Here is a 25,308-nt window from a genome sequence, read left to right as displayed (position 1 = left end):
GTAACTTTCTTGGGGTCACCCGTCTGCTTTGGTTCAGGTTGACGAATACCCTGAAGCGTTAGCCCATAGATCTGAATTGCAACAAGCCCTTGGGCAAAAATGTGAATAAATGTAAATGCGAAGAGCTTTCTTCTGTTCACCCTCATTGTGATTACTTTCGAATGATTGTGATTTTTCTCCCTCTCTATTCCCTCGCTCTCTTGCACTCTTAGTTATCAAAGCTTTCACAACGGCAAGTGAGCGACTGAAAGGCTTGCAACGGTAAGGAAGGACCATCATGTCGTACTGGCCTATTGAAGAAGTAAGCCAGTGACAGGCGATTTAATTCAAAATTGAATTTTGACAAAAAATAGTAAATGGATTTGTGAATCCCACCTTTTCCAAAACCAGATGCCCATGTCACGCTCATTGTACGGAAACTATGCCCGAGGCCCCTTCCTCCCCTCTCACCTCCTGTTGCCTGAGTGAAAATCACAATCACCATAGAAGGACATCGCACAACCCTCCCCTACAGTTGTGTTGCCTCTGTAAAGGGAGGAAGTATTGAGATCACATATGATCTTTGTGGCCATGTTTCACAAAGAATCTCACCTATTGAAGAGAGAGGTGCCCTCTCTCTCTCTCTCTCTCTCTCTCTCTCTCTCTCTCTAACGGGTGAAATCGCCCAGATGCAGGCCTTATCCAAAATAAATCATCCTTCATTTTGGATAAGCTCAATCGTGAAATGATAAACCAGAATTTCAGATGGGTTATCGGCTACCAAGGAGGGAGTAAACTCCCAACTACTTTATTCTCTTATATATATGAGAGGGCTTACTCACTGAATGAGCCTAATATTGTGTGAGAGCAAACCCCTTTTGAAGAAGGTCGTAAACAATTTCAACAATCCTTCCGTTCACTTCGATCCTTCATTGGTATCAGAGCCAAGATTATTGGGTACAGAGGCTCCTCCACATATCGCAACTCCATCGTTTATCACTGCTCGGGCCATCAACACTTGTTCTCAGTTTAAAGGAACACAGAAAATCAGCAGAGGTCAACTACTTCTTTTATATAAGATTCATCAAAAGAGGTCACCGGATTCCGATGACCCCTGCTTCTGTTTGATATTAACAAGCGACAGAAACCCAGTCTTGGGTATGTTGGTGATAGTAAAAAAAAGAGGTTCTTTTTACTATCTAGAAAGTCGCTTGTTGCAGACGACCTTAACAAAGGGGAGGAGCATAACCTTTTTTTTCAAGGATCGCCAGTAATCAGAGACCCCTTTATTTTTTTGGGTTTGTTGGTGATATTTTTTATCAATTTTTTTTAGGGTCACCAGCAACAGGTGACTCCTCTTCACTAGCATAACCATTGAAGAAGGCCGTCAGCATCAGGCGACCTTAGAAAAATAATATGATAAAAAAATGGGGGGTTTATTTTTTTTAGAAGTCACTGAATTATTAACATATTTTCTATTTTTTTTTCGGTGACCCATCCGTAAAGTGATCAAACTGGATTGTTTAAAAAGGCATTGTTTTAGAGAAAAGTTATCAAACCGAATGGTTTATTGCAGAAAGAGGAACGCAAATTTTTTTTTAAAGAATTTTTTTAGGGTCGCCTCTATCTGAGGAGAAAAAGAATGATTTAAAAAAAAAGAGGGGGAGCATTACCTTTTTTTTCCCTTTCTTTTCATTAGAAAATGGCAGACTGAATGGTTGATCGGTCTTTGTTTTCTTTCTTCTTTAGACGTCGGCCTCATCTCTGTAATTTTTTGTTTTTTTCTGACGACAACCCCAGCAAGGCAATTGAATCTCGGATCCTTCTCTCGCCGACTGAAAAATAAAACAAAAAATAAAAAAAGGGTTGATCACCATTTTTTTTCTTCATTGCTTTTTCCTCTCTCTTTTTTTTGGCAATTAAACCAAATCCAACTTGAATTTTTTTCTGGTGAACGAGTAGGGGTGGCAATCGTGTCGGGTTAGCGGGTCGACCCGACGGGTTGGCGGGTCGACCCGATGGGTTGGAGGGTTAGCATACCTCAACCCAAACTCAACCCGTTTATTTAACGGGTCGGCTGTGGCAAACACGAACCCGGCCCGTTTAATAAATGGGTAACCCGTCACGACCCGCCAACCCATTTAATAAATGGGTTGGGTTGGGTAAACGGGTTATCAGGTTCGCGGGTTGACGGGTTAGGTTGGCAGGTTGGCAGGTTGACACACCCGCCTAATTCGTTTATTAAATGGGTCGGCCGGGTTGGCAAACCCCTAACACGAACCTGACCCGTTTAATAAACGGGTTAGGCGGGTCGACCCGTTTATTAAACGGGTTCATTTTTTCCAAACCCAAACCCACCTAAGAGGCGGGTTGGCAGGTCGTGTCAAATTTTGCCACCCCAATGAACGACCGACATAGATCGGCATTTTCATCGACTGAAAACAAAAAAAAAAACTCAAACAAAAGCTTCTGATCAGCAAAGATTCACTTCTTTTTGGTGAATGACCGATGTTTTTGTTGACTGAAAAAATTGCAGAACATGGGCAGAGGCTTTTCGACAGAGAACAGGCCGACTCTGCTCCACTCTTTTGGCGAACAATCGAAAATAGATCGGTGTTTTCGTCAACCAAAAAAAATGAAAACCACAAAAGAACAAACGAAAGCTTCTACTAGAAGCGTCCGATTTTTTTGAGAAATGCAGGTTTTATACCCATTTACAAGTAAAAGTATAACTTTACCCCTGGTCATTTTTAGAAATACAGGCCATATCCCCCAAATAGGCAAAATTACCTATTACCCCTAGTCTTTTCAGGTATTTTCTGTCAAGTCCCACTTAGTTCAATTACTTATTTGCCCCTCCTTTTAATTTAATTGTTTGTTCTATCCCTATGTTATAAAATTACTTTAATATCATTAATCTTTATTGTATTTGACATCTGTATCCCTAAATTATAGCAGAGGTCCTCAGTTTTCTAGTAATTCCAAAAGGGACCTACACTTAGAAAATATTTTTTGAAACAGGGTCAGTTTTCTAATTTTTTGCAGAAAACCTCCTATTTTTTATTTTAAAACTTTAGTTTCCCTGCGGATAATACTTTTTTTTATTGCAATTCTCTTTTGTAAAATTTTCTGAAATTACAGAAAAGGGTGTAGAAAGTGCGAATTAGCTTCTGAAATCAAGCAATTGATTGACATTTTCTTTTTACACTTTGGTAGTTTTTATGAAATTTTAATTTGTGAAAGTTATATTTCATGAACTTATGGCTAATGTTCTTTAGTTTATCTACTTGTTGAATGTTGAATTTATTCTTATCATACTTTGTCATCTTAAAATAACCAAAAACAGAAAAATGACAAGTAAGGTGTGTGCCACTGAACTAGCCAAAACTGACAAACTTAATGGCACCAACTTTCACATTTAAAAGAGGAGGATCCCTCTTGTTCTAACTTTGGAGGGCACCGAGAATGCCCTCAATACTGAAATGAAGGACCCTGATATTGTAGCTACCAACGAGGTCAAAGCTTCTTACACAAAATATAAAAGGGACAACATATTGGCCTGAACCATCATGTTGACATATGTGGACGATGATATTATTAGGGTATTTGAAGATTACTCTATAACTAAGTTCATGTTTGAAGCAATCCTCAAGAAATATGACAATACTTCTGAAACACACATACAATTACGGTTAGAACAATATAATTAATGTCGTATGCAAGAAAATGATAATGTTGTTGACCATACAAATAAAATGCTAGTTATGGCCAAGGATATGGTGATAGTTGGGAATGTGATCCTTGATTGTATGCAGATATTCACCGCTCTGCATAGTTTTTCATCTTCATGGAAGATGGTACAAACAGCTCTTAGGATAAATTCTAAAAAACTAACCTTGGAGGGGCTTCCTACTTAACTGAAAATTGAGCGGCAACATATGCAACAATATAGAAAAAATGAATTACACTTCGCTAAAGATGCTCCCTGTCATAACTATAGCCCTTCTAAACTGCCACAATCTAAGAAAAAATATTTTAAAGGCAATGAAAATTTTGATTGGAAGAAAGGTCCAACATTTCGCAAGTCGCAGGCAGCCGCCACATATGTGAAGTGCTTCAAATATTGAAAACCTGGATACTTCAAGCGAGATTGCATGAGCAAGTCAAATAACAACACTGGTAAGAACAACAGAAATAGACAGTAAAAGAAGAGGCGAGATATAATCTACGTGATATCGAAATGATCTTATGCAGACCAAGCTCTTTCCAGTTGAAGAGAAGACTATGGGGGCAACACGTCATATAGCAATGACCAAGAAGGGAATTGTGAACATGGTCGAGTACAAGCCTGTTGAACATCGTGTGCACATTGGCAACAACACCTACTCTGGTGTTATGGGTATTGGGACCTATAAGATTGAAACTTTCAGAAATAATGTATTATTGTCCAATGTCTTGTTCGTACCGTCCATGAGGCGTAATTTAGTATCTGTTTCGGCCCTAATTGCCAAAGATTTTGAAGTTAGATTTTATCCATGAAAAGTTACTATGGAAAAACATGGTCGAGTTCTGTTTGATGGTATTTTTGATAAAAATCATGGGTTGTTCAAAATTAATGATATTGACATAAATAAAGCTTCGTCAATTTCTGCTTATATTGATACTATCTTTAATGTTGATGTAAATGTTTGATATCAAAGACTTGGACACATTAATTTAAAAAAGATGAAGAAACTTGTTGAATTAAAATTAATAACTGACTTTAATGAATCTTCATTTCATAGATGTGAACCGTGTATCTATGGAAAGATGACAAGGAAACTCTTTCTACAAAATATTTTTAGAGCATCAAAATTATTAAAAATCATACACACAGACATTTGTGGTCCCTTCAGGACTCAAACTCATAAAGGAATGCAATAATTTATATAATTTATTGATGACTTTTCTAGATCCAGTTATATATATCTTATAACTTATAAGTATTAAGCATTAGATAAATTTAAGAAATATTGTCAAGAAGTTGAAAACTAACTTGGTAAGAAGATTAAAATTTTACAGTCTGATCGGGGAAGAGAATATACCTCAAATGAATTTTCTGAATATGACAAAGTCAATGTGATCAGACTGCAAACTACTACTCCTAGTATACCTCAACAATATGGTGTGGCTGAAACATTTAATAAAACTCTTCTTGATATGGTTAGATGTATGTTATCTAACACTTTATTATCCAAAGTATTTTGGAGAGAAGTAATACATACAACAACATATGTTCTAAATAGAGTTCTATGTAAAGTTATAGTCTCTACACCTTATGAATCATAGACAGAAAGAAAACCTAATTTAAGTCACCTTCGTAGATGGGGTTTTGTAGCTCATATAAAGGTTATAGAAAGATCAATAGATAAATTCGATATCAGATCTATAAGATGTATATTTATTGGATATCCCAAAAGATCTAAAGGCTATAGATTTTACCACCCAAATAAGGGTTTAATCGAAAGTAAAGATGTTATCTTCTTGGAAGATTAAAATATAGAAGAAATTATTTGCGAAATAAATAAAGATGATCTTCTTTATTCACATTATGATTTTGATGACATGTAAGAACCTATAAGTATCGGCAAATCTTCTGAAATCTCTCCATCTACTTCATCTTATCAATCTCAGGTTAGGCATAAAAGGTCTAGAGTTCCTTCGTCTTACTTAAATGACTATTATGGCAACCTATCAGAAGAACTTTGTTAAGCTTTAGACATGAATGGCATGGTAGATAACCTGTCATATGATGAGACAATAATCTCACGTGAATCAAAGCCATGGACGAGGAAATTGAGTCCATTAAGAAAAACTAGGTTTGAGAATTGACTGAGTTACCTAAGAAAAGGAAAGTCATTGGATGTAAATAGATATTAAAGAAAAAATTCAAGTCCGATGGTAGCATTGATAAATTTAACTAAGGATTTTTCTAAAAAAAATAATTAAATTATGTTGACACATATTCACCTGTTGCAAAATTCAACTCGGTATGGATAATTCTTGCGATTGTAGCTTACTACAACCTAGATCTACATCAAATGAATGTTAAAACTATTTTTCTTAATAGTGAGCTTATTGAAACAATATCCATGGAGCAACCTGAAGGCTATATAAAAAAAGGCAAAGAAGATAAAGTATATAGGTTGAAAAATTCCTCATATGGACGCAAATAATTACCACATTAGTGGTACTTAAAGTTTTATAAGACTATTACATCATTAGGGTTTGTGGCAGATAAATTTAACCACGGTGTTTATGTCATAAAAAATGAGTAAATTTGTTATTCTTTCACTATATGTGGATGACATTCTTCTAACTAGAAATAACAACGATATGATTGTCAAAACCAAGTCATGGTTAAATTTACAGTTCAAAATAAAAAACATGTGAGAAGCATCCTGCGTTCTTGAAATTAAAATCACTCAAGATAGAAACTCCAAACTTTTAAGCTTCAGTCAAGAAAGGTATCTAACTCATATACTCAAGAAATTTAGAATGAGTGATTGTAAGTTTGTTAAAACATATGTGGTAAAAGGTGTCAAATTAAGTAAAAATGATAGTCTCAGTGATGGACAGAAAAGGCTAAATGTCCCTTATGCAGAAGTTGTTAAAAGCTTGATGTATGCTATGTTATATACAAGGCCTGATATCAGCATTGTTGTTGGCCTTGTTAGTTGCTACCAAAGTAATCTTGGTTGGCTACACTGGCAAGTAGTAAAAAGAATATTTCGATATTTAAAAGAGACTATAAACTTCAAACTATGTTTTTAAGTTGATTCTTTAGAATTAATTGGATATTCAGATGTTGACTTTGTTGGCAACAAAGATGATAGTAACTTCACTTATGGATATGTTTTCCTCAGAGAATGTGGAGCAGTTTCCTGATCTTTTAAGAAACAAGGTTGTGTAGTTCAGCACACTCAGGAAGCTAAATATATTGCTTGCAATGCAGCTGCTACATTTGCCATTTAGATAAGTCGCTTCATTAATTATTTGAAACAAGAAATAACCAACGGGTCATTCCAGATTTACTTTGATAATCAGGTTGTCATCTTTTATGAAGAGTGGAGCAGATAATTTAAAAAGTAAACATATAAATTTTTTTTATGATATGATTGAAATGAATGAAATCAAAGTCAATCATTTACCTACATCTGATATTATTGTTGATCCTTTAACAAAGAGTATATAAAAGGAAATGTTTTCGAAACATGTATAATGTATGAGATTAAGATATGTCTAACAAAGACATATGTCTAGATGAGAAACTAAAGAATATAATTCATTCCAGGAATATTGATGCAAAAAAATATTCCAATAGCGGAAGGCTAAATCCTACATCATTATTAGTTTTACATGGCCGAGTAGAAAATGTTGATCACATATGATCTATGTGGCCATGTTTCATGGAGAGTCTCATTTGTTGAAGAGAGAGGTGGGCCCACTCTCTTTTAACGAGTGAAACCGCACAGATAAGAGCCTTATTCAAAATAAATCATGCTTTATTTTAGATCAGCTCAATCGTGAAACAGTAAACTTGAATTTCAGTTGAATTATAGGCTACTTAGCAAGAAGTAAACTCTCAGCTAGTCTCTCTCTCTCTCTCTCTCTCTCTCTCTCTCTCTCTCTCTCTCTCTCTCTCTATCTATATATATATATATATATATATATATATATATATATATATATATATATATATATATATGTATATATATATATACACGAGAGACGCTTACTCACTAAATGTCCTTATATTACGTGAGAGCAAACCCCTCCTGAAGAAAGGAGAAGGTGGTGTATGTTCGCCCCTGATGATTCACTGAATCCCACGTCTGTGTTCGGGGGGTCCCAAAAAGCACCATGTATATAAGCATATGGAGCTCGTATTCCCGTGTATGTTGACATCACTCAACATTGGAGTCTGGTGCGGTTGCAAAGACTTAAGTACCATTTCTTCTTATTCTTGCCATAAAACGACGGTTTGAGAAAATGACAAAAATGTCCTTCATTTAAAAAAGGAAAACAAACTGTTCAAAAAAAGGACAAACATGTCCTTCATCCAAAAAGTCAAGGATGATGTTGACTCTTCAAAGTCTACACAGCGAAACAAACCTTAGTCGATGATCCGATGGTGATCCGGCAAAACAATGGTAAGTCGACGATCCGATGATGAGTCGGCGATCCGATGGTCATCCGGCGAAACGAATCTGAGCCATCAAAAAATGTTTGTTTGAACTTTTCATCATCATCTTCTTCTTCTTCCTTCTACGTAAAACATTGTAAAACTCTCTCTTTCTCTCTCTAGAGAAGAAATCAAGAGAGGCAAAGAGTTCCCTCTAGAGAAGGCCATGAACATCAACCCTCTCACTTTCTCTCTCTTCTCTTTCAACTTATGTGCACATCTAGCAGACGATCTTACATTGCTCCATCAAACACCGACTGACCTACACACTGACTGTAGCATCGTTTAACTTGATGAGTTGTGGAGCCTGATTCATAGTTTTTGCCCTTACAAAAGGGGGTTTGGGGGCTCCTCCCAGCGTGGGTAGCATCAATCAACTTGATGAGTTGTTGAGTCTGATTTAGAGTTTTTGCCCTTACAGGAGGGGCGTCCGAGGGGCTCTCCCTCGACGCGGGTTCCGGACCAAATTTTTTGGGGGCCTTGTATCATTTTTTTATTTTCTTTCACTCTTTTAACTATCGAAAAAAGAGCGATAAAGCATTTTGTTTAATCGTGGGCCTCATGTTTCCTTTGGTTGTTTCTTGCTAGATGTTTTCGTAACACCTCTTCCCACGAATTTTTTATTTCTTTCTCATGATTTTTTTAATGACTCCGCTACAACGATTTTTAATGTTGTCAGGTCTTCAACAAGCCTCACAGCGATTTATACTGTTGTCTGATCTTCCAACAGCAATTTATAGTATTATCGGGCCTTCATACAACGATTTATAGTGTCTTCCGCAAATCACTATAGCAATTTATAGTGTTTTTGGGTCTCCAACGAGCCCCACAACGATTTATAGTGTTGTCTGGTCTTTTAACAACGATTTGTAGTATTATCAGGCCTTCCTACAGCGATTTGTAGTATTTTCGGGTCTCCAACGAGCCTCACAGCGATTTATAGTGTTATTCGGTCTTCCAACAGCGATTTGTAGTGTCTTCTGCAAATCACTATAGTGATTTGTAGTGACTTCCGCAAATCACTATAGAGATTTGTAGTGTTATTCAGTAAGCAAATCGTTGTAAATCACTACCCAAATTAGGACCAACTTGTTAGGGTCATATATCTCTAACCGGAGGTCATATTCCAAATCCGTAAAAAATGGTGTCTTCGTTATTGAGTCTAGTTTATTCCTGTAAAATTTTAGTGATTTTTATAGTCATTTCATTCTTCATTTTAACTAAAAACCAGACCCCTATTATTGCACAACACAGAATAATAGAGGTCTGGTTTTTAGTTAAAATAAAGAATGAAATGACCATAAAAATCGTTAAAATTTGACAGGAATAAACTAAACTCAATAACGAAGACACCACTTTTTACAGATTTAGAATATGACCTCCGGATAGAGAGATATGACCCTAACAAGTTGGTCCTAATTCGGGTAGCGATTTACAGCGATTTGCTTACTAAATAACACTTCAAATCGCTATAGTGATTTGCGGAAAACACTACAAATCACTATAGTGAGATCCAACAACACTATAAATCATCGAGCCCCAAAAACACTACAAATTGCTATAGTGATTTGCGGAAGACACTATAAATCGTTGTTGAAAGACCGAATAATAGTATAAATCGTTGTGAGGCTCGTTGGAGACCCAAAAATACTACAAATTGTTGTAGGAAGGCCCGATAATACTACAAATCATTGTTAAAAGATCGGACAACACTATAAATCATTGTGGGGCTCGTTAGAGACCCAAAAACATTACAAATCGCTATAGTGATTTGCGGAAGACACTATAAATTGTTGTATGAAGGCCCGACAATACTACAAATCCTTGTTGGAAGATCGGACAACACTATAAATCGCTGTGGGGCTTGTTGGAGACCCGACAACACTAAAAATCACTAGAGCAGAGTCATTGAAAAAATCGTGGGAAAGAAATAGAAAAATCGTGGGAAGGGGTGTTACGAAAACCTCAAGCAAGAAACAACCGAAGGAAACATGAGCCCCACGATTAAACAAAACGCTTTATTGCTCTTTTTCGATAGTTAAAAGAGGGAAAGAAAATAAAAAAATTATACAAGACCCTAAAAAAAATTGGTTTGGGGGGCGCTGCCCCCGAGCCCCCCACCAGGAGCGACCCCCCCTAGACCCCCGCCCGCTGACCGCGCCGGGGGAGAGCCCCCGGACCCCCCTCCTGTAAGGGCAAAAACTCTAAATCAAGCTCCACAACTCATCAAGTTGAATGACGCTACCACCACTCGGAGGAGCCCCCAAACCCCCTCCTGTAAGGGCAAAACTATGAATCAAGCTCTACAACTCATCAAGTTGAACAATGCTACCCACGCTGAGAGGAGCCCCCAAACCCCCCTCCTATAAGGGCAAAAACTCTGAATCAGGCTCTACAACTCATCAAGTTGAATGATGCTACCCATGCTGGGAGGAGCCCTCAGACCCCCCTTCTGTAAGGGTAAAAACTCGGAATCAGACTCCATAACTCTTCAAGTTGAATGATGCTACCCACGCTGGGAGGATCTCCCAGACCCCTCTCCTGTAAGGGTAAAAACTCTGAATCAGGATCCACTACTCATTTAGTTGAATGATGCTATCCATGCTGGGAAGAGACCCCAAACCCTCCTCCTGTAAGGGTAAAAACTCTGAATCAGGCTCCAAAACAGTCAATGTGTAGGTCAGTCGGTGCTTGATGGAGCAATGTAGGATCTTCTGCTGGATGTGCACAAAAGCAAAAAGAGAAGAGAGAGAGGGTGAGAGGGTTGATGTTCATGGCCTTCTCTAGAGGAGATTTCTTTCTCGAATAATCCTGCAATGCAGAGACTAGGTCTTAAATAATCATCTTCGGGACACTTAAGTTTTTACAACCACTCATTTTTTATAATCGTCATTTTTTTTTGCACCAATGGAAGAGATGGTACTTAAGTCTTTGCAATCGCATCAATGACAAACATAGGGATACAAGACGTACATGCTTAAATATGTGGTGTTCATTGGGACCCCGAACACAAGAGCTAATTGCCCCCGGGGGAGGGGGAGAACATATAACTAGTGTTGTGAGAGGCGTACGCCTCAGTACTTGAAGCGTACGCCTCACAGGCGAGGCGCACGCTCAAGGTACTGAGGCGCACACTCAATACCTAAAGCGTCGGTGCCTCCTTCGATCTGTGGCTAAAACCGAAAACAATTACACAATGAGCAGAGGAGGATATTCCGGCAAGATTTACGGTGAAATTTCTTCTCTTCGTGGCCTGAAATTGGATTTACTCGCCCGAAAAAAGCAAAAGCTTCCAGCGAGTTTAACGGACTGAGTTCTTCTGATACCCCTGACAAGGTTTTCGGCGAGGGGCGAGGGGACTTCTTCTCTCCGCGATCACGCTTCAAAGCGTCGAGGCTTACGCCTGGCTTCATAACATGTTCTAAGGCCTCGCTTCGCCTCATCGCATTTAACAACTTGCATATAACCTGCTTCGTGAAGAAAGCCGTAAACAACTTCAGCAATCCCTCTCTTCACTTCGATCCTGGAAGCCTCCTTCTCGTCGGCGACGCTCGTCGGTGCTTGCTCGTCCGAAGCCCCCAACGCAGTTCAACCCCATCTCTCTTGCTCTTTCCCCTCTCTCGCAACAACAATCCCGGAACCAGCACCTGTCCCCTTTCTCCCTCGACTTTCCCTCCCCTTCTCTCTCTTCCCCTTTCTTTCTTTCTCTTTTCCCTCTCTTCCTCTCTTCTTGTTATGGTGCTGAGCACCCACGACCACCATCAGCCCTGCCTTGTGCAAAGTCGTCGGACCCAGCTCACCGGAGTCCCCTGCTCGCCGAAGCCAAAGTTGCCTGACCCATCCCCCCCGAAGACCCCATTCTTCGGAGTCCCCTGCCCCTGCTCGTCGGAACCCCATTCACCAAAGTCGTTGGACCCAACTACTTTGTCCTGGTTCATTTTACTCCGATCACTAAAATTTTGTTTTTTTCCTGCATTATGATCGTTGACGAACAGGGGGCTTCCGACAAGCGTCGCCGACGAGTAGGAGGGCACTGCAGGGGTGCCCTTTGCAGAGGCAATGCAACTGTGGGGAAGGGTTGTGCGGCTACAGAGAGACAAGGACAACGCATGGACGTCCTTTGCAGAGGCAACGCAGTTGTGGGGGAGGGTTGCGCGATGCCCTCCTCTGGTGATGGTGGCTTTCGCTCAGGCAGCAGAAGGTGAGACGGAAAGTCGAGGAAGGAAGGGGGTGAGACGGAGAGTCGAGGGAGCAAGGGACCCCAGGCACAGTTTTCGTACAATGAGCGTGATAGGGGCATCGGGTTTTGTAAAAGGCGGGATTCACGGATCCATTTACTGGTTTTTCGGTCAAAATTTAACTTTGAATCAGACCGTTGATTATGTAGATGGACATTTTTTTTTTGGACTGGCCAGATCAATCCAAAAAGCACTGGCTCAATGCATTTCTCAATATGTATAATATATATTATATATGATTAGTAATGGGTCCTTGCTAAACCCATTTGGTGCTAAATGGGTTTTTTGGGTTTTTTTAATTTTATTTTTAAATTCTGAAGATGTGATATGTACTTGATTTTATAGGGTTCAGCTGTTTGAAGCATTTGATTCAGGTGTATTCTTACTAAGTCGATCATGCCCAACACATTTATGGAGCTGAAACAGCATAAAAAGCACCAAAGAAACCCGAAAAAACCATTTAGCACACAGTTTAGCACCAAATGGGTTTAGCACGAACCCATTTTTTTATATATGAGAAACATATATGTGTATGTGTGTGTTAAGATTTTTTTTGAAAGACAAGCTGGGGTTAGTCCGACCCCTAACAATTATACAAATATACTTAGGGTTCTTTACCCACGAGTGTAGCCAATATTATCCCTATAAATATATATACTTGTGTTTTCTTTAAAACCTAGTAAAATGGATATGTAACAAAGCATGCCTTTGTGTGTGTAAATTTCGACAATATGTATGAAAAATATTATAAATTTACGTCAACTTTGTTTTTTTCTAATATTATGATAAATAGTAAGAATTAATATTTTTTATAAAATATATTATTACATTGATTACAAATAAAATAACTGATTAAATTTTTAAATAACACACATATCTCAACTTTCATATAAAAAAGAAATTCTTATTTAAGAAAAACTTGCAAGAAATGTACCAAAACATGTTTCCAAAGAAAAGAAACAAGTTTCTCATATAAAGTAAGTTGGGTTTTTTTTGTGATGTGAAACTAGTTTTTTCATTTGGTGGAAAATGGGTTTCCAATGCATTTTTAGAAGTTTTCCACATGTTTCAGAAATGCAAGGTTTCTGGTTTCAATTTTTCCACATGTAAGTGGAATTTCCAGTAACCCTGTTCCAACCAAGTGCAAAATCTGGTTTGGATTGAGAAAGAAAAAAAATGCCCCAAGTTTTTAGGTTTTGAGACTAAGCCGGTACATCAAAGTTCAAAATGCTCACTTTTGTTAAAGAATTAAAAAAAATCCAGTTCTTTTAATAAGGGGATTGGATCTAGTTCAGACTTAGGTAGATCCAAACCCGGATTTTTCTTTGAGGTGCTGATACCGGATACAGACATGGGTCCAATTGGGTCTACTATAAGAAAAAAACATACTTCAGTCTTATAAAGATTACAAATCAGGCCCCGTAAAATAATATTTTTTAACTTTATATTGAAAAATTATGGATCTTAATCTGAATACGGGTCTAGTATGAAATTTCACATACCATGCCCTGCTCCATATATTAGGACCCTTCGGATCCGACCCGGATTCTAATTGGTCCTCCTTTATTACTAAACCCTGACCCTATACGGTTTGGTACAAATTGGGTCTGGGGTGGAACCTGATCCATTGATACCTCTATCTGAATCCGAATCTGTTTAGACAGTATTAGATAAGCTGGATCTGGTATTGGTTACATCCAACCTGATTATAAGTGGTTTACATATATTTTTTTAAAATGTCTTTTTTTTATAGGCAAACTGGGGTTAGGCAGACCCCCACCAGCTATACAATGTACCATTCATTGGATTGGTTGGAAGAGCAGAGTTTGTGTATGCCAAGTTCAGCTCGAGCCCGGCTCATGTGAATCCCTATGTACCATTGGGTTTTGAACTTGCAAAGTCGCAACACAAGGTGACATGCACTAACAGCTCCTACCAAACAAGTGAAGCCCCCGTTGGTATTTTTTGGAAATAACATATGATTATATTATAATATTTGCAAAGCCAAAAAAAACTTGGAGAACATGATATCTTGAAAATTATTTCTCATATTTAAACGTCAAAATGTTATCTTGAAGCTAATGCTAATTAATTTCTATATTTTCTATACATGTTTTCCTGTATTTTTTAATTTTATATTTGGAAATTTTTTGTTTAAAATTTTGCAGCAAAAAAAGTTGCGCATCCAGGGAATCGAACCCCGGTCAGTACCGTGGGAGGGTACTATGATACCACTACACCAGATGCGCTTCTTGTTGTCATTAATTAATTTTTTATGTTTTTTTAGGTTACTCCACATCACTGCTTGCTACCAAGGAGTCATTTTTATGTATTCTTTTATCCATGCAACTGGGATGGTTGGGATGCTGCACCATAGTTACCAGGAATAGAAATGGATAGGGGAAGTGATGCGTGAAGCGGAAGAGGGGAAGAGTGTTAAAAAGTAGTGTGAAGCAGAAAGCGGGATTCGTTTAGGAAGCTTATGTGGAAGCAGGTGAGAAGCAAAAAAAGGAAACAAGGGGAAGCGAGAAAAATAAATATTAACATGAAAAGCACAAAAAATGAGGAAGCGAGTGAGAAACGAAAGGGAAGTCAAGAGAGAAGCCAGTGGGAAACGTGTTTCCTACAAATAAAAAGCATGCTTCCCTGGGAGAAGCATGGCGCTTCCCACTTCGGATTCCCCCTCTATAGGGGCGCTTCCAGTAGCTATGTGCTGCACTATGGAGCAGAATGCAATGCCCAAACTTGATTGTCCTAGGTTTCAGGGTGTTTGGGTACACCTACTTATTGGCAAATTGGGATAAGTTGGAAACTTCCTAACTTGTTGGATAAGTGGATGCAGTGGTGCAGTAGACCTCAAGGGTTTTATCGGCGGAGGCCTGCACTAGAGCGGGATGGGTTCACACCCATCTCGGTCAAAGTCGATAAGAATTGGGTTTTTCCTTGGCCTAGCCAAAAAAGTAGGTGTGGTTTTCTCATTTAGAAAGTCATTGAAGTAGTGAATCTTTTTGTATCTTCATAGTAAGAAAAATATTTTTTTTTTTTGCAAATTCCATAAAAGATTTACAATCACATAACTCCTCACCCTGATGTTTGGGTGTGCAACAAGTTGAACACACGAATGGGTCAATATGGCTTGGCCCAATACGGATATGCTTAAAAGGAAATACACAAACATGCTGCCACCTTTTTTTTTGGGGCCAGGCCAAGAAAAAAGCCACCCATCACCAACCACATATTGGCAGGCCTCCAGTTGGTAAAATCCTTGAAGTCCTCCCCTAACACCCAGCTTTGATCGCTCAACACAGGAAGTCACCTATGGGTTTCGAACTTGTGACATTCTGCCAATGTAGTGATGTTCACAAGTCACTCCTACCAGATGAGCAGCGCCCTTGTGGCTCCACAATGTGAACCAGTATGCATGCACATCCCAACTAAGGGTGGACGCAGGGCCCATCTTCAGACCCATTGGAGCTCAATCTGCTGTGCAAGGAGGCCTGACCTACCAAGAATCTGGCCCTGCTCTTATGGGCCTTGGGCTAGGCTATGCAACACATACTTTGAATTTGACGTGACAAATGAACAAAACGATAAAATCCCAGTGAGGTCATGACAAATTCGAAGTATCACCCTTTTCAATATATTTTATTTCATCACAATTTCAATGAGGCTCTTAATTTTTATATTCTCCTGTTTTTTTAAATGTCAAACTTTGTATGTCTCGAGATTTTTCTGACATTTTCTTGAGCATAACACATTTTTTTCATTTATTGTCAGATTTTCCGTGCCGAGAAAATCCTGATACCAAGATTTGTGATTTTGGCCTTTAGGGCCTATGGCTCCCAGTCAGCTAAATGGCAAGCATATCACTCAGTGAAACATGGTTGAAGATTATCACTTGGCATAATAGGTTAACTTGTCTGGTAGGAGCAGCTAGTGGACGTCACCTTGTGTTGGGACGTTGCAGGTTCAAAACCCAATGGTATAGTTGTATAAGTGGTAGGGGTCTGCCTAACCCCAGCTTGCCTTTCAACAAAAAAAAAATTGTGAAAATCTAGGGTGGTTCCATAAATAAAGACATGCTTTTTCTTCTTTTTCTTGGCTCAAACACAAAATTCAAATGCAAATTTCAGAATTCATTGAGAATCACCTTTCATGGCAGAACAGGAGTTGCAATTCACTAATTCTAACAAGAATCATAACTATCAGAATTTCCACAGACAGCAGACCTCAAAACCTCATTGTTCTTTTCCTGACTTTTATCATAACTTGAAGATGACCATTTGCAACAGCCCACTAGTTTCAATTGACACACCAGATCTTAGTAGTAATGCAATGGCAGGAAAGTCAGGTAAAAGAATTGCACCTCATTGTACATCCACTGAGATGATCAGCACTTCAAGATGACATGCAGCTGCTTACTGGTTTCACTTTCAACTGAAACCCAATTTTGATCTAATATTAGACTTCTGGTTATTGTTCCAGTTGAATCATTTATGGCACCCAATGTGTCCTTTGGTCGAGCATGGAGTTCCATAAGCGAAAATAAAGCTGGACTACTTTCTTTCAGGGAGCTTCTCTATTAACTCAGGTATCACCTGAAATAGGTCTGCTGCAAGTCCATAATCAGCAACCTGTGACCAACACAACCAATTGTGATAGAGTAGAATGAATAGATAGATAAAAAAAGATAGGTGCATAACCATGCTTGCAGGTGCTACAACACCTATATTTCATAACACTACCAAAAAGGAGCAATCTCTCTCTAACCTCCCCAATATTAGATTTAGGCATAATCTCAGATATACACAACCCATATTGCTTTGATGCATCTGTTACCCATCACTGGTGCATAATTCTTCTTACAGACTGTTGGTAAACATTCTCCAGGATTGTTTTTAACATTTTTCCACAAGGACAATTAAACTCGTTCTCAAATCCTTGGCAGAAATAGCAACTAAAAAATCTGGGAGTTGGTAGACACGTCAAACTAAATAAAAAAACTCATTTATCCTTGCATTTAAGAAACCCAGTGATGTTTGCAAATGCAGTCCTCCATTTTAGAAATGAAAGGAGCCCACAATTTAGCATCCTTACAACCAATCGAAGTATTCAATCAGTTAATACTAAACTACTCGCAAAAGCTGCAGTTTTATTTCTTAAAATCTTGGAATTTACATGACATTGGGATGAAAAGGACTATGTCCACCCTAGAAAAAGAATAAAATTTTTGTTTAAGTGGAATCCAAAGGATACGATCATGATATAACATATTATCGTGATGTCATAGCTGATATCTTTTCTGTTCAAACACTTATTTCCATATCTGCCACAAAATGATAAAAAAGGGTAGAACAAGAAAATTTGGTCGCACCTGAAATATAGGTGCATCTGCATCTTTATTTACAGCAACTATAACCTTAGAATCTTTCATTCCTGCCAAATGTTGGATTGCACCTGAAACTCCAAATGCTAAATACAGCTCGGGAGCAACAATTTTTCCAGTTTGGCCAACCTAAGAGTAAGTTAATAGAAAATTGCCATCAAATAAGAATTAGAGAAAGCAGTTTTTACTTTTTTTCAGGAGAAGAGAAAAGCACAACAGGATTACCTGTAGCTCATTCGGAACAAATCCAGCATCCACTGCAGCTCTTGTTGCCCCAACTGTGCAACATCAGAAGATTCAGAACCTTAAAGTTAAGATAGTTCTTCCAAACAAGCAGAAAACATAATTCAAGTTAGGATGTTTTCACATACTTTGGGAGAAAAATTAATACTGGTCAAGTTGGTACAAAGCATTATAGGGATTTGTCCAAAAGAATATCAATTTGATGTCTTTTTTCCCAGGTGTAACGAGCTCTACTAATTCAGATGAATCCTTAACAGAAAAGGTGAAAATCTCTTTATATTTGGATTGCATGAAGGGAGTCCAGGGCAGAAAAGGGAAATGCTTAACAATAATACAATTATAGAACACAACTTAAAACTAGAAGGACATATATTCTTGCTTAGTGCATAATGTATGACCACATCTAGATTATATGAACAACAACACATGATTAGATTTGCCTTCAAACGATCAAGCCCAACAGAACATAAAAAATTTGGTGAGAATATCCTATGACTGATAGAGAGAGGCTCCGCTCAAAAGTCTGCAGACCGCAAAGAGGGAAAAAACATTAAAAGGGAGATGGTACCCTCAAGTTTAACACAGTGAACATATTTAAAATCTACATTCACATTTTCAATCCTCACAAAAACAAGTTAGAAACCTAGTCTTTATAATTCCCAGCCATTCTACAAGCAGCATTTTCATGTTGACAATGCGCTTTAGTTTTTGTATACTTCACACAAAATTTTAAGACACTTAAAAATGACCTTAGAAAGTTCATTCAATTCTAATGAGAATAACATAATGAATTCATGGTGGCTGACAATAAATAAATTTCTCAACGCCCAAATGAAAAGACTAGAAAACAGGACTTGAATTCTGTGTTTGCAGTAAAGTCCTTGGGTATGATGAAGTTTGTTTAGAATTGACAGCCATAGGATGTGCACCACAAATTTAACCACATGTTTTGTCGAGAACCAGAATGAAGAGGTATTTAACTGGTAGGACTTGCAGTTGGCGACTTACAAAAAATGCTTCTATCATAGATGAAACATTTTACACAGCCCATATGGCTATAAAATGGGGGCAACAGCGTACTTGCAAATTATCAAAAATTGGGCTAGACAGCACAATTGGTTAAAGCCCTGTGCTACATATGATATTATCTCTTTCAAGAAAGCCTTGATGTATTGTGTATAATTCTTCACTAGTACTTACTGTGCAAATTATCTTGTAAGGGGTTTTCAGAGAAATGCATGCCAAATAGCTGTTAAAATATATGTAATTCATATATATGTATATGTTTATATACATATATATATGTATTATCTAAAATACCCGATAGGGGTATTTTAGTCATTTCACAAGTACCCGATAGGGGTACTTGTTTCTTTTCTTTATTTTTTGTAAATTCTTTTTTTCTTTTGTTACTTTTTATTTTTTATATTTTTGCCCACCTAAAAGGGGCCCCACCATGGAGTCGATGGGGGCCCCAACAGTCACATTTGTGACCGTTGGGGGCTCCCAACGACTCCATGGGAGCCCCTAGGTGGCTCTTCTTTTAAGGCCATAAGGCCACTCCTCCTCTCCTTCTTTTTGTGTATAAATAGGGGTGAACCCCTCTTGTATTTTTTACTCTTGAGAGCTCTCTCTCTTTTCAATAAGAGACATTTATATTTTTATGTTGTGTTGTCTCTTGTGGGTTTGAGTGTTAGCCCTTTTGTTTGTTCATTAGTGGATGTTGTAAGTGCTTAATGCACTCTTTGCTTTTCCGCATATTTCATTACAATAGCAACCCATGTAACCATACAGATTTCAACAAATGATTTCAGAAGTTGAATTTAGGGTCATCATTACATAAAAGTTGCAGCAAGAAGATTGAAGTGTATCCTTTAAACATCAGAACCAGGATGGTGGGGCCAAACAATCATTTCAAATGGAACAAAACCATACTTAGCTTGATGTGTAGTTATCTTAAGTTCAAGAAACAACAGAAAAAAGCCATAAACTTTTCATCTGTATCTTAAATAGATAACATCTTTCATGTGGAACCAATGTGCGAAACCTTATTTTATAAGTTCAAAATTATGTGACCTCCACATACAGAAACTAGTAGAGTACATACCAGCTGCACCCAGTTTGTCGGACAACTTTTCAATTAATTTGAAATTCTCTGCATTTTTCAGACCTCTGCCCCCCGTGACTACTATACGTGCATTACCCAAATCTGGACGTTCTGTATCTTGAGATGTGTGCCTCAACCATCTTGATTTTGAATGATATTCTGTATAAGGAAATGAAACAGATACACTATTACTCCAATTTTCCATATCCAACAGGAACAGGCTTCAGGCACTAAATATCCCAGCTACACATAACACTGTTACAACCAAAAAGTTACATTACGATTTCAACATAAACGTAAATGTCAGACCCAATAGAAGCATAGATAAGGCACCAGGTTGTGTCCTAGGCTATTATTCAAATACGATTAGTGCAGCTAAATTTGTTTGGCAAAAATTTCATCCAAAAAATTGTGATGCTGAAAGTACACATAATAAGCATCATATCAAGAAACATAGCAGCAAGCTGATAAACAACATCTTGCAAAAATCTCTAAGTCCTGAAAAAACAAATACAAGGATCAAGTGGAACCAAAAAGAGGGATCATAAGTGACCTCAAGGACTGAAAGACAATTCAAATGCATATGTTAATTTTCTGAACCATAGGATCACTTGGGTGCTGGTCGTTAGATCTAAAATGGAACAGAAAAGTGATTCTGTAATTCAATGTGTTGTTAATTGTGAAAATCAGAGCATGTTCAGCAAGCCAGGCCAAAAGGAAAAAGGAAAGAACAATCGGTTGCTCATACTAGTAGGATGCAAACCAAAGTAAAAAACAAACAACAAGAGCTAGAAAGAAACTATCTGAAACAAAAGATCTTTGTATTCATCACAATGGAAGAGTGGACAGACCATCACCAAAGATTGAAAGATCAAGGTGAGAGATAAGGGCAGCATCCGGTCTCAGGTCACAGCAGGACAATGGGAATGATGTGGATCTAACGGTCAGCATACATGGATCTGAACCAGTGTAACAGACAGTACAAAGAGCATTGCCAGCATAAATTGGCCTGCAAAATATGAAGTCATTGAAGTACATAAACTACATATTCCAAGCCGGTGAAACAAACAGTCAAACGCTAGAAAGATCATTGGCAGCATAAATTTGACTGAAAATCAGAAAATTTGCAAATGAAGCACATAAACCACATCATATTGTGTGTACGGTGTTGAGCAAGAAAGAATAAAACTATAACATAAAACAGAAAAGGAATGGAAATTAATAAAACAACAGAAGTGTTCAAAACGACAATCTCTGCTAATATTTCATGATGATGAGGTAACATTTAACCTCAATCTACTGATAATTAACTTTTCCTGAACCAGAAAGCTCTATTTCCTGAAATCTCTCCAGGAAAACAGGTTTTACTGTTAGAAATAATATGGATCCGGGTTCAGGTGTGGTTCTTGGATCCAAACTCGTGAAGTCCAATTCAGAGACCAACTTTCCAAAGGAAGAGAAGGCTAGCTCAGAGGTCAAAGATAATCTTTCTAAAGAGGAGAAACAGGTTACCTTTGTGACTAAGATTTCTAGAGAATAAAGGAAACCTATTGTTAAGGAAAGAGGCTGTTATGATATGCATGAAGGAAGGGAAGTTATATTGGCAGGTTCATTAGAAAGGAAAGAGGATATAGTCTACCCTTGTAATTCATGTAAATTGGAAACTCTTAGAGAGAAGGCCAGACGTGTGGATGAGGCCTTCTCTCAACCACCTCTTGTAATACATATATGAGAATGGCTATCTATGAGCTCCTCAAATTGAGTGTTGAGAGGAGTTTCATCATGGGCGTAGGCAGAGGCGGAGCTGGGGGGGGGGGGGGGGGGGGGGGGGCGCAGGACTGGGCTGTAGCCCAGTCCTGCCTCCCGAAACAGTTAATTTTTATTTTTTTTTAAGCCCAGCCCTGATTCCATATGAAATAGATTTTTATCCATTTTTTTAGCTCAGTCCTAGCCCAGCCCTGACTGCAGCAAATAGTTTGATTTGTCCATATGAAATAGATTTTTATTAATAATTGTAGCCATTTTTTATTTTATCTCAAAAAAAAAATCGGGGGAGCTGCCCCCGAAGCCCCGACTAGCCCAGTCCTAGTCCAGCCCTGACTGCAGCAAATAGTTTGAAAAGTCCATATGAAATAGATTTTTATTAATAATTGTAGCCTTTTTTATTTTATCTCAAAAAAAAAAATCGGGGGAGCTGCCCCCGAAGCCCCGACTATCACACCAAATTTTTTTTCCTACACCCCTGTTTGGCCCCCCCTCACATGAATCCTAGCTACGCCACTGGGCGTAGGTCAATAGCAGACCGAACCACGTTAAAAACTTGTGTGTGTCTCGTGTGTTTCTCTACTGTCTAAGTCTTTTATTTACATCTCTATCAGAAAGTACAAATCAAGTAACCGTGCCCAAATTAATCCTGCTTAAAAAATATAGGAAAAATATAGATGCCACGCAAGTGGATCAGTCACAGCAACTTAAGCATGTGTCACATGAGGTGGAAAATACCCAAAAACTAATGCAGCAAAAAATGAAAGATCAGTATGTACAGAAGAAAACCTTACAAACAATCGAGATGCACGTATTTCTATGACATCTGTAACAGGAGATACATCTAAGAGAGCTGCAGCTCGTGGAAGTACATTCTTTCCAAACGAACTTGAAGCCATGACTATATGTGAGTAGGCATGCTTTTCCTGAACTGAATAGATCAGTTTTGCCCAAGGTTCAGCAAGAGGATGCATTAGGTTTTCCGTTTCAGCAACTAGCACCTGTAAGTGAAAGAACACTTTACAAGCAGTAGGTTGGTAAAAGAAATGGGGTAAGAAAAGAAGATTGATAAAACAACCATTGCTTGTCAAACTACAGAGAAATGAAAATTTAGAAACCACATCAAATCAAAAGAAACTGATTATGAAAGAATAAAGCATGATAAAGTCAAGGCGCTTTAACAAATGATTTCTATTCATAAACAGTGGCCTTTCAGTCAAGTGGCACTTGCAGAGACAAATGGCGCCAATAGTTCCAGTCTCCGACAACCACGATTGATTGAACATGATATTTTCAATCTAGAGTAAGATGCCTGTCATTTATATGTTAAGCTTGTTTGTCGTTTCCGATAATCATATTAGCTAGAATTCTAGACGAAAAAAGCCAACTGATGATCAAGCATTCCTGTTGCTTGTGGAATCGTTTCTTTTACCACGTTGATTGTCCAGTTTAATAGCCAACCGGCCATGTGTTCAAGTATGAGAATTCCAGAACAGTGCTTAGAAGGTGGCATGTCCTGTTACAAGCGTATGATAACGGTCTCAACCATGCATCACATATGTGTAGAAATGTACTAAACATGCAGAAAAATGAATAGCATCTGCAAGTTTGCAAATGCCGACCTTCTGTATAGCCTGTCCATTATTACTTTATATCTCCTCTGCCTGTTGAACATTGGGCATGACACCCCTCTATCCATAGTCTACTGTTTGTCATATGTTTTAAAGGGTATTTGGTCTTGTTATTATCTAAAACTCTGTAAGGCACTATTGAGCATAGGATGGATAGTTATGTGCTTCCAAAAGCTAAGACTACTGATACTAATGTTTAATATTACAAAGGCATAAAAGGCCGCTGGCTGAATCAAAATGAAGAATGCAAAGCAATGAAAAACAACCTGAGAGATTGAAGGATGACTTGCAGCAGCATGAGAGGCAGCTGCTTGAATGGATGGGCCCGAGCCAGCCAATAACAAGGAAATGGAATTTCCCTCTGCAATAGCCTCAGCAGCAGCCACTGCATTCAAGGATGATGACTTCACCATTCCACCGTCATGTTCAGCAATGACTAAAGTGCTTGCCTATATACAAATTGGAAAAATATGTGGAAAAAATGCATCAGAAAACCCTCATCACCTCTTAGTTGACACCAAACGGAAGCATCAAGATGCCGAGGTCCAGTCTATAGACTGAATAGATCCACGAATCAAACATTTACTTTTACGTGGTGTTTGGATGCACCAGCTTATCCAAATAAATGGGATAAGGTGGGATGTTCTACTATGAAGCATAATGCAATTTCTCAAATTATCCCATTTATCTGGATAAGTAGGTGCAGCCAAAACACCCCTTATGGTGTGCAAGGAGTTCAGGACTTAAGAGTGCACCCATTTATCCAGGTAAAAGGAAATATCGGGACGTTGCATTGTGGGCCACATACAGTAGAATATCCAAACATGCCCCACTTATCTAGATGGACAGGCGCATCCAAACAACCCTTCGCACCCACTTATCCAAAAAACGCGGATAAATTGGGATATCGTACCATGTTCCGTAATGCGACTACCAATTAATCCCGCTAATCTGGATAAATGGATGCTTCGAAACGCCCCAATCAAAAAGAAAGAACAAACTCTAGGCAAAACAATCATTAGATACACAAGCAACTTCACGAACCCACGGAAATCTGGATAGAAAACCAAAATTTGGTTTTCAGGACCCAAAAAACGTACTGTTTTCCATGCAGCCACCACGGAAAGTTGCACGCCTTCAGTTCAAGGGGGGTGTTTGGATGCACCCACTTATCCAGAAAACTAGGCTGATTCAGGATATTCTGTGTTGGTCCATGATGAGATATCCCAACTTATCCTAGTTTTCTGGATAATTTATGCAAATTAAACGTTCGGGATATCAAATTTGAGTCTGGAAAAGAAATATGATAAAGAAATCAGTTGATACCCAAACAATTTCATCTTTATGGCAAGAGTTTGGCAGAAATCTACCATGCATAGAACGGGAAACTCTCACGACAAACTTACCAATCGATGGAGAGGGCCGAGAGAAGAAGACGTGATGGAAGATACGAGTCGTCTCCTGAAAATTCTACTCCCCAACGAGATCGCCATCTTCTCTTCTTCGTTTCCTTCCTCCTCTTTTCTTCTTCTTCCTTCTCTTAATCGATAAACGATTTCTGGCTTTTTTTTCTCCCTTAAGAAATAAAACGGGTCGGATTCGGTTCAGATGTAGGCATCAATGAATCCAACTTATTCGGAAAATGCAACACCGGATTGAGAATCGGATCCAGAGTTGGGTGGGAAAACGTAGTACAGGAGTTGGATCCAATTAGAAAATCAGGTGTATTTTTATAT

The 25,308-nt window shown here is 38.4% G+C and overlaps 1 protein-coding gene and 1 non-coding gene across 5 annotated transcripts; both read right to left on the bottom strand.

Moving 5' to 3' along the window:
• Positions 1-14,619: 14,619 nt before the first annotated feature.
• TRNAG-CCC (transfer RNA glycine (anticodon CCC)) lies at positions 14,620-14,690 on the bottom strand. The gene has a single exon. It is a non-coding gene; the product is annotated as a tRNA-Gly (tRNA).
• Positions 14,691-16,556: 1,866 nt separating this feature from the next.
• LOC149844215 (electron transfer flavoprotein subunit alpha, mitochondrial-like) lies at positions 16,557-25,119 on the bottom strand. 4 transcript variants are annotated; one of them, XM_090000411.1, is made up of 8 exons: positions 24,979-25,119; positions 23,839-24,021; positions 22,731-22,942; positions 21,029-21,186; positions 20,178-20,336; positions 18,053-18,105; positions 17,816-17,956; positions 16,557-17,075 (listed from the first exon to the last, which is right to left on the bottom strand). In XM_090000411.1, exons 1-8 carry the CDS (start codon positions 25,063-25,065, stop codon positions 16,998-17,000), a joined length of 1,071 nt encoding a protein of 356 aa, XP_089856537.1. In that variant the 5' UTR covers positions 25,066-25,119; the 3' UTR covers positions 16,557-16,997. The 4 variants fall into 4 exon arrangements, with proteins under 4 accessions (XP_089856537.1, XP_089856539.1, XP_089856538.1 ...); XM_090000413.1 differs by having other exon boundaries at positions 16,557-17,053; XM_090000412.1 differs by having other exon boundaries at positions 21,035-21,186; positions 24,979-25,112.
• Positions 25,120-25,308: the final 189 nt, after the last annotated feature.

The sequence above is a fragment of the Nuphar pumila genome, chromosome 3 (genome assembly GCF_984573655.1).
Source record: "Nuphar pumila chromosome 3, dmNupPumi1.hap1.1, whole genome shotgun sequence".
NCBI classification, from domain to species: domain Eukaryota; kingdom Viridiplantae; phylum Streptophyta; class Magnoliopsida; order Nymphaeales; family Nymphaeaceae; genus Nuphar; species Nuphar pumila.
The sequence above is the reverse complement of the archived record's forward strand: the minus strand, read 5'-3'. Positions and strand labels throughout refer to the sequence as shown.

Bases quoted from the DNA above. Each gene is read 5' to 3' on its own strand.
- LOC149844215 (XM_090000411.1), bottom strand. From the start codon at position 25,065: ATGGCGATCTCGTTGGGGAGTAGAATTTTCAGGAGACGACTCGTATCT. The intron at 22,943-23,838 runs GTTGTTTTTCAT...TTTCACTTACAG, and splicing joins GTCATCCTTCAATCTCTCAG to GTGCTAGTTGCTGAAACGGA. The intron at 20,337-21,028 runs GTCTGTCCACTC...TTCCTTATACAG, and splicing joins TCTTTCAATCTTTGGTGATG to AATATCATTCAAAATCAAGA.